At 41.2% G+C, this 9758-nt stretch overlaps 1 protein-coding gene across 1 annotated transcript in view; it reads left to right on the top strand.

The window, feature by feature from the left end:
• The window catches only part of LYPLAL1 (lysophospholipase like 1), a 44193-nt gene that overhangs the window by 17646 nt on the left and 16789 nt on the right, over positions 1-9758 (top strand). The window contains exon 3 of the mRNA XM_065589428.1: positions 9549-9718. Within this exon, the coding sequence (XP_065445500.1) occupies positions 9549-9718 (170 nt within the window). The remainder of the gene's footprint in view (positions 1-9548; positions 9719-9758) is intronic.

The following is a 9758-nucleotide window of genomic DNA, read 5'->3' as shown; positions in this document are numbered from 1 at the left end:
TTTAACCTGTCCTCATAGGTCAGGTTTTCTAAACCTTTTATTGTTTTTGTTGCCCTCCTCTGGACACTCTCCAGTTTCTCCTCATCTTTCCTAGAGTGTGGCACCCAGAATTGTAGACCGGCTGAGGCCTCACTAGTGCTGGGTAGTGCAGGGCAATTACATATGACACTCATGTTAATACACTCCAGAATGATATTAGCCTTTTCTGCAACTGCATCTCATTGTTGATTCATTCAGTTTGTGATCCACCATAACCCCCAATCCTTTTCAGCAGGATTACCAGTTATTGCCCCTTTTGTAGTTGTGCCTTTGATTTTTTCCTGCCTAAGTATATTCTGTTCTGACTTCAAAGGGAGTGTTGCTTATGGAAAGGTGCACCTTGTTTCCATAGCGTCCCAGTGAAGCCTCAAATTATTAAAATGTCAATACTTTTACAGACTGTACTGTCAAACTTTTACTGGTAGGCTAAGAAGGATTTTCTCATGCAATTAAAGATAAACAATTTTTGTGTACTATCCTTGACTTAAAAAAAAATTCACTAATTCATAGTATTAATTAATGTGCAGTGGATCTTCCAGTCATTAGCAGAGATTAGCTGTGAAACAGCAAGGGTTTGCAAAAATGAGAATAAAGGCTTTTTCCTCCTTTTTCAATATTGTGTGATGTCTAGTCTAAAATCAGAGTGATTTTTAAAAAAATATAAAACCAGTGTCTGTGTGTCCCTTTGCTATCCGGCAAAAATTACACCCAGTGGAGAAAAGATCCAATAGCCAGAATTGTCAGGAGTTGTGTATAAGGTAATAGGATTCTCCCCTCCCCCAACAAAAATACCCATAGCCTTCTAAAGTCTTGCTACATAGAATCATAGAATGTCAGGGTTGGAAGGGACCTCAGGAGGTCATCTAGTCCAACCCCCTGCTCAAAGCAGGACCAATCCCCAGACAGATTTTTGCCCCAGATCCTTTAATAGCCCCCTTAAGGATTGAATTTACAACCCTGGGTTTAGCAGGCCAATGCTCAAACCACTGAGCTATCCCTCCCCGCGCCAATTGATCCATTCTACTCTCATTTACACTGGTGTAAATCCAGAGCAATTCCAGTATAGATTGGTTACATTAGTGCAATCAGAATCTGGCCCACTGAGTTCTGTGGAACAGCATGAATGAGTCTTGGCTAATGGTGAGGGGTCCTAGTTTAGAAGTGTTTGAAAATTGGATATGTATATAGGCAATCTTTTCTTTCCCCCTTTTGTTTAAGTATACTTTCAAGTCTAATTTTCTTGAACTTCTCCTGACACATATCTAATGCAGTAACTATTGGTGCAGTATGACACCGTAAGGCTGCCCTGTTAACAATAGCAATGTGTTTGTGTCCATGTTTCTAAAATATTATCCCGTTTTTGAGGGACTTATAAATTTGGCATGAAATGTACCCTGGGCTTTAGGATTTTGATACAGGAATAATGTGTAGTTTTGTTTGACCAAGTTTATTAAACAGAGAACCTGATCCTGCAAGCCCTTATATGCATTAAGTGCCTTTATTCCTGAGTGTAAGGGTTTGCACAATTCATCCTAAAGAGTTTTAAAAGTTAAACTAGGGAAAAAAGGGCAATAACGAGTTTTTTTCTTTTCTCATAAAGTTATTCATCTTAAGGTTCAAGTAGATTGTTTATTTTTACTTATTTAAATTCAGATAAAACTACAGTATGTGCCAAATTCTCTGCTGCTGGAAATTATTGCAGTGGGTCAAATTGCACCAGCAAAAAATTTGGCACTGGGGTGAAATCTGGCTTCGTTGAAATCAATGGGAAAACATCCATTGACTTCAACACTACCTGGATTTCACCCTAGAGCGTTAAACACTTTCATCTGGCACCCTGCTCTGTTGCCTGACATGCGTGATCTTTCTTGAATATAAATGTAAACCAACAAAAATCCAGCATTAGAATGTCTTGTACAGAGCCCCAATCAGAATAAAGAAGGCGGCAGGATAATGAGCATATTACTAACTTTAAGTTTACCTTTCTCTTTCTTTGTACAGGGTTCTTAGCTCCACAACAAATTCCCAGCTCCCAGGCCATGTGGCACATCAGCAAGCTCTCAGTGTAACATTTTAAAAACTTCTGAAAAAGGTATAGCTAGTACTTGCCCTTTCCAGGCCAGCTCCAAGTTTTCTAGCTGGGTTTGTAGCATGTGTGATTTCATCAGCAGAGTGCTTGTCACACAGAGAGTGGAGCCGGCAATCCATGATTGGACTGCACTTCTGTACCAGCAGAAAGGAAAGTAGGAACATTTAAAATGAGTGATATGCCGTCTTACCCTGCTTACCTGAGGCATCCACCTTCTTGCTATAACTAGGCTTTTGCTGATTGATGTTTTCACATCATCTTAAGTTTTATGTTGTACAAGTACAATTATTTATTAACTAATCAATACAGTACCAATAGTACTGAGTTCTTTTTATGTTAAAAATATTTTCCAAATGACATTTTGCAGGACCAATTTAAAGGTGATACCTAAAATGGCATAAATTAGAGTCTAAATTGGTGTAATCTATTCTCCAGAGAACTGGAAAAGATGTAAATTACCTCCCTGCTTTCACTTATGTTTTCTACATTGGTGTATAAGTTAGATTTACACATTACTAAAGTATTTCTAAATTACTTAAAGGATGTCTAATTTACACTTCTTCATGCATTACCTTCGAATTTGGCCTTTAATCTGCATAACAACTACCTTTGTATTTAAATACAAATGTAAATAATTAAAATGAGTCGCTGTGGTACAGTCAGTCAGTCACAGGTTTTCATAATGCATTTCTTTTTTATACATATGTTCAGATTCCTGGATCCCTGTGTACTATTTTGAATTCTTATCTTGAAATTATGGATTAGCATAGATTCAGTCCCTAATATATTCCCCTGAACAAGCAATTATAATAAAAAATGCACACTTAAAACAATTCCTTAATAATCCATTCAGACAGAACAATGCAGGCGAGATGTGAAGACATTTGGAAGCATTTTAAAGATTCCATTTATGGGGTGCCTGGTGTTCCTTAGCACTGTTTATCTCTCTCCCATTTTTTTAGTGTTTAGAGTTAGTTCAGCTTGTATAATGTTGCATTTCTAATGCTTGTTTGGGGGGAGGAGGAGGGAGAGAGGTAGGCTATGTTCTTTAAACAAGCCAGAGTTTTGAGGTTGAATTGAACAGGAGAAAGCTTTTTTTCTTTTAAAGGGTTGAGTCTTTCATGTGCTCCAAAGTACTTCATATAACTTCTGTTTTAAAAAAATCGGTACAGAAAGTAAATCCACATTTTAAAACACATTTTGCTAGTGGACCATAAATTTGTATTCAGAGAGTTTCAAAAACAGATTATAGGGACATGGGGCCTATACTTTTAAAGCCATTTTTTAAAAAAAAACATGAACCACAAAAATCTGTTGGGAGTAATGGTAAGGGTTTGATTTAAACCCTCAAAGGCAAGAAAATCTAAAGTTAAGACAGACAATGTGGTCCGACGCTGTCCTTAACTGATCACACAGTTGCAGGCATAGAGCTGCTTTGCTTCAGAGCCTTGTTGCAATGATGTCAAGTGAGGATCAGCGTTGAAGTGAATTTTCAGTGCACTCTAAATTTCCTTACTTTCTTTGTACGTTTCAGGGCAACCTCCTCATGTTACTGTAACATAGGGGTCTTTTTTTCAGACAATTAAACCACAAAGAAAAAATTTTATACTCTATTCTTGGAGCTGTGCAGGTAGTTCTGTGCCAAACATATTTGTTTACGGTGGTAATGTCTGAGTTGTATTATACTAGTTAATAAAGGGATTTATTTAAGGAACAAGGTGAATGACTAAAACAGATGTGCCAGTAGGATGTACTGTTAAAGCTGAAAAGTAAGATTCTTTTATGCGAGTTATTTTTTATTGTATTTCTTAGAAATTGAATTTAGTTGTGAGGACATCTTTGTGACAACTGAAAGTATTCTGGCAATCCGTTTGAGGGTCTGCTCCTGTGCTCTTTAAATGGATCAATCTCCCATCTCCTTCACTGGCGATTTATAAAGATTGCATGTTAAAGCCCTTAATCCCAGGTTTGATCAACTGTACAGTCATATTACATTATGGATTTTACCATGATTCTAAATCTTTACTTTTAAATCCATCTTCAGTTGTAGCAAACATATATAATATATTTAAAATATTCCATAGTTTCTTTGTAGTCCCCCTATATAGTCAGTCTGCCTATATCCATCTGTTGTCCCTAGTCCTATACTTAGATTGTGAGCTCTCTTTGTTCTTTGTATGCACAGCACCTAGCTCAGCGGGGTGCTGGATTGTGACCCCGAGGCACTATGATAAGAGAATTAATAATAATGTAGTATATGTTTTTGCCATTCTGGTTTAATGACACAAAAATCTGCCCATGTCTTCAGCCTATGGTTTTTTCATGTCAGTTACTTACACAACAACACAGTCATTGTGAAAAGAGAGTTAAAAGTGGAGTGGCTTGCAAATATGTGACTAGTTTCTCAGTTATTCACATTTCTGTTAATGGCATCATCAAAATGAGGGATTTTTGAGGCTGCATGGGGAAATAATGAATGCCTTGCATCTATAGCACCTTCCATTTCAGGATCTCAATGCACATTTCTTCAAAGATCAGTTAATTTAGCGTGCCAACATCCCTGTCATATAGGTAAGTGGCATTATCTCAACTCCAGAGATTGGGTGATAAAGGCATAGAAAGATTCAGTGAGTTGCCCATGGTCACCCAGATAGTCTGTGGCAGAATCTAGAATGGAATCCAGTTCTCCTGATTCATAACCACCATTCTTTAGCTACAAGGTTGTAATTCCTGATTGTGAGTTTAGTGAGGCAGAGTGGCCTCCCTCCAGACTTGAGAACGAGGAACCATTACACTCCGCCTGGTGGGAGGAGCCAAATCCTCCTCACCCTTCAACAGAAGTACCAGGGTGGGGCAGGAAGGATAAAGTTGAATGGGACCCACGGAAGGAGGCAAATATCTCCAGCCCGCTGTGGCACTCTGGAATTGAAACTGCGCTGTGCAGCACCCTGCCCCTGGAGGAGACCTATCCTGGGCATGAGATGTCAGGACTGCCATCAGCCCTGTACCTTGAGGAGATGAAGCACCCTTGGATTATGGAGCCCTGCACCTGGAATGGGGTAGGAAGGAGCCAGGGAAACCAGACTTCGCTCCACTTTTGTCACTGTTAGGGCCCTTGGCTGGGACCTGGTGGAGTAGGGTTGGCCCAGATCCCCTTATCCTTCTGCTGCCAACTCCACCTTTGGTCTTGTGGTCTAGTCACCCATAAGCCACTTTGTTTGTGGCTTGCCCCAGAAAAGAGACTGGGGGCCTAGACTCTGTGTTTGTTGGCTGCCTTAGCCAGAAATCATAGAATCATAGAAGATTAGGATTGGAAGAGACCTCAGGAGGTCATCTAGTCCAACCCCCTGCTCAAAGCAGGACCAACCTCAACTAAATCATCCCAGCCAGGGCTTTGTCAAGCTGCGCCTTTAAAACCTCTAAGGATGGAGATTCCACCACCTCCCTAGGTAACCCATTCCAGTGCTTCACCACCCTCCTAGTGAAATAGTGTTTCCTATATCCAACCTAGACCTCCTCCACTGCAGCTTGAGACCATTGGTCCTTGTTCTGTCATCTGCCACCACCGAGAACAGCCTAGCTCCATCCTCTTTGGAATCCCCCTTCAGGTAGTTGAAGGCTGCTATCAAATCCCCCCTCACTCTTCTCTTCTGCAGACTAAATAAGCCCAGTTCTCTCAGCCTCTCCTCATAAGTCATGTGCCCCAGCCCCCTAATAATTTCTGTTGTCTGCCGCTGGACTCTCTCCAATTTGTCCACATCCTTTCTGTAGTGGGGGGCTCCTAAAAACTGGACGCAATACTCCAGATGTGGCCTCACCAGTGCTGAATAGATGGGAATAATCACTTCCTTTGATCTGCTGGCAATGCTCCTACTAATGCAGCCCAATATGCTGTTAGCCTTCTTGGCAACAAGGGCACACTGTTGACTCCTATCCAGCTTCTTGTCTGCTGTAATCCCCAGGTCCTTTTCTGCAGAACTGCCGCTTATCCAGTCGGTCCCCAGTCTGTAGCAGTGCTTGGGATTCTTCCTTCCTAAGCGCAGACTCTGCACTTGTCCTTGTTGAACCTCATCAGATTTCTTTTGGCACAGTCCTCTAATTTGTCTAGGTCCCTCTGGACCCTATCCCTACCCTCCAGCATATCTACCTTTCCCCCCAGTTTAGTGTCATCCGCAAACTTGCTGAGGGTGCAATCCATCACATCATCCAAATCGTTAATGAAGATGGTATAAAAAACCGGCCCCAGGACTGACCCCTGGGGCACTCCGCTTAGGCAAAAGCCTGCTCCACCCCGCCCAGAAGGCCAGAGCTTCCCTTATAGACTGTTCATTGCTGTCTGCTCCAGCTAGGAGGCTGTGGGCTAGAGATTGCTTGTACTCCGCCCTGCCTAGAAGCTGTATACCACTAAATTTGTTGTGGATATTTCAGCAATATCCACGCATACTTTTTCCATGTAAATGCCGGGGCAATCCAACCTGTTGTAATTACTTGTATGTATTAATCCATTGGTTCTAGGAGTTGAAGTCTCTTGGCATTTGCTCCACTGTCAATAGCAGTGCTTACCATGAGCACTGATGCCAAGGTTTTTGAGAAAGGGCCTATATCCAGTATTTGGATAATATCTATCCCTAATTGTTTTATACTGCTACTCCTCATAGTATCTGCCTTCCATGTAAAATCAATAGCAGTGGTGAAGTCCCTAGTGGAAGAAGCAAAGAACAAAATTTCTTAAACAGATTTCAGTGGAGCTTCTTCTGTGTATTGAATACTGTCTTCTGACCTTCCTTTAATTTAATAAACAATCGCTATTTATCCTTTGGAATCCAAACTAAGGCCTGATAAGTGGTGTGTTTAATAGCACTTCCCCTTTCCCCTTCAGCCTCCTGAACGCCGCGAAACAGCTGATTGCAGCCGGCGAGAGGCATGGGGGGGGAGAGGGGAGAGGCTGATCGGTGGGGCCTGCTGGGGGGCAGGAGGCACTGGGGGGAGGGAGGGGAGTGCTGATAGGCGGGCTGCCGGTGGATGCTCAGCACCCGCCATATTTTCCCCGTGGCTGCTCCAGCCCCGGGGCACTCACTGAGTCAGCGCCTATGGTGTCTAGCAGAGTTATGAATGTAAGCTCTTAGGCTTGTCTTTTGAAAGTGTTGTGCAGATTTCCTTTGAGGATCAGGACTGAGAGGTCAGGTATGGAGTGATCACTTCGTGATGGGGTGCTTTGTCTTTTATCATTTTCCTGTGGGAGTTCATTCAAGAATGTAGTCTCTTCTCTTATAGAATCATAGAAATATAAGGGCTGGAAGGGACCTTGAGAAGTCATCTAGTCCATCCCCCTGCACTGAGGAAGGACCAAGTAAACCTAGACTATCCGTGACAGGTGTTTGTCTAACCTGTTCTTTAAAACCTTCACGGGCAGGGATTCCACAACCTCCATTGGAAGTCTGTTTCAGTGCTTAGCTATCCTTATCATCAAAGTTTTTCCTAATATCTAACCTAAATCTCTCTGGCTGCAAATTGAGCCCATTACTTGTCCTACCTTAAGTGGAAGTGGACAACAATTTGATCACAATCCTCTTTAGAACAGCCCTTAGCATATTTGAAGACTGTTATCAGCCTCCCCTCCTCCCGCCCCAGTCTTCTTTTCTTTAGACCAGCAGTTCTCAAACTGTGGGTCGGGACCCCAAAGTGGTTCACAACCCCATTTTAATGGGGTTGCCAGGGCCAGCGTTTTACTTGCTGGGACCCAGGGTTGAAGCTGAAGCCCAAGCTCCACCTCCACCCAGCGACAGTGTCAAAAGCTCTACTAAAATAAAGATAAATCATGTCTACTGCTTCCCCCCATGCACTATGCCAGTAACCTTGTCAAAGAAAGCAAGTAGGTTGGTTTGGCATGATTTGTTCTTGACAAATCGATGTTGGCTATTACTTATCACGCTGTTATCCTCTAAGTGCCTATACTTAGATTGTAAGCTGTTTGAGTCAAGGACTGTCTTTTTGTTCTGTGTTTATATAGTGGCTAGCACAATGGGGTCCTGGTCCATAACTGGGGTTCTGGGCTGCCATAGAAATACAAATACATAAAATACTGCCTATTATATGTTCTGAGATGCAGTGGTCTCTCTGGTTTAGAAATAGACCGTTCTACTTCACACATGTGCAAACCCCATGGTATAAATAAGGGCAGAATTTGCTGCTTCATTAAGCATTTTTGGGATTGTTAGTGGTATTTTGTTTAAACCTTAGTAGTGAGAAAATCCAGATAGAAGACTGAAGGCTTCATTTTCATTTTCAGTGGGTTCCCAGCCAGACAAATTTATCAAAGGCTGTCTGTTTGTAGGCAACTATTGTAATCTGATCTGAGCTTTTCTGAGTTTAAGTTTAGAGTGAAAAATGTGCCCCTTGATTAAACATAGCAATTAAGGATTTTAGGGATCTTGGTTTTGACCCCCTTGACATGAAACACTGACCTCAGTGCAGTAGGTTTGGTACTGAATTGTTACCATTGTAAGACAATTAGATCATCTTTCTGGGGATTTTAGGGGCCAATTCATCATCATCATAAAAAAAAGTGTCTCCTTTGAATTGTAACTTCCTTGATTATTTGAGTTTTGGACAGTGTATGTAAGGTATTTGTGATACTAATCTGACACTAACTACAGTATTGCAAAGAATGGTGTAATTACATCTCTAATTTCAATCTGCACGCTGACAAGGTAAGCAAAGTTGTGTTTTTCAACCTTATTTATAAAGTTATCTGGATTATTAAGATAAACTATCTCTCACCACTCACTCATTCTCTGTCTCCTACACACACTCACACAGACTGAAATTTCCATAGGTGCCTAGAAGATTAATTAAAAAAAAAAAAAAAACCCTCCCATCACTTTCAATAGGAATTGTGCCTCTGAATCCCCACAGTGGTTTTGAAAAAATCTCAGCCTTATTTCTGATATAAAATCAGAACCCCCCACCCACCCCCAAGACACATGTGACCTGAGGATCTTGCAACCCATAGAAAATAGGTCAGCATGTATTGACTCCCTACTCCCATTTATTTCAACAGGAAGTATGCTCAGGAATAGGAGTCACACCTGCAGATCTGTTGGCAAGGTTGTGCTCTAAAAGACTTAGTATATGAAACTATGCAGCCATGACCGTGTGCTGATTGAAACTTGCATTTGTATTTTAAACAGTTTTCTAAATGTCCTCACCCTTTAAGGATAGTCCTTGATGAACAAAGAGACTTTGTATAACTAGTAGTAAATAACGTTTAAATTAGACACATTTAGAATTGAGAGACAATTAATTGATTCCTTCTTTCCTTTTTCAGTCAGTCACCAAATTCTCTGTTATTTACCGTGGTTATACTGAATGCCTTTGTTCTCATATATTTTTAATCAACCTTTCTTTTCTTTTCCTCCAGACCGTATACACCTATGAGAGGGGCCCTCTCCACTGTGTGGTTTGACAGATGGAAGATCTCTAATGAGTGTCCAGAACACATTGAAACCATTGATTCAATGTGTCAGGTGCTTACAAACGTGATTGATGATGAGGTTAAAAATGGCATCAGCAAGAATAGGATAATTTTAGGTAAGAGTTTTTTTATGTTTATACCTTATGAGAGAGCTGG

This window comes from Chrysemys picta, chromosome 3 (genome assembly GCF_011386835.1).
Source record: "Chrysemys picta bellii isolate R12L10 chromosome 3, ASM1138683v2, whole genome shotgun sequence".
NCBI lineage: Eukaryota > Metazoa > Chordata > Testudines > Emydidae > Chrysemys > Chrysemys picta.
This window is presented reverse-complemented; position numbering and strand designations above follow the sequence as displayed.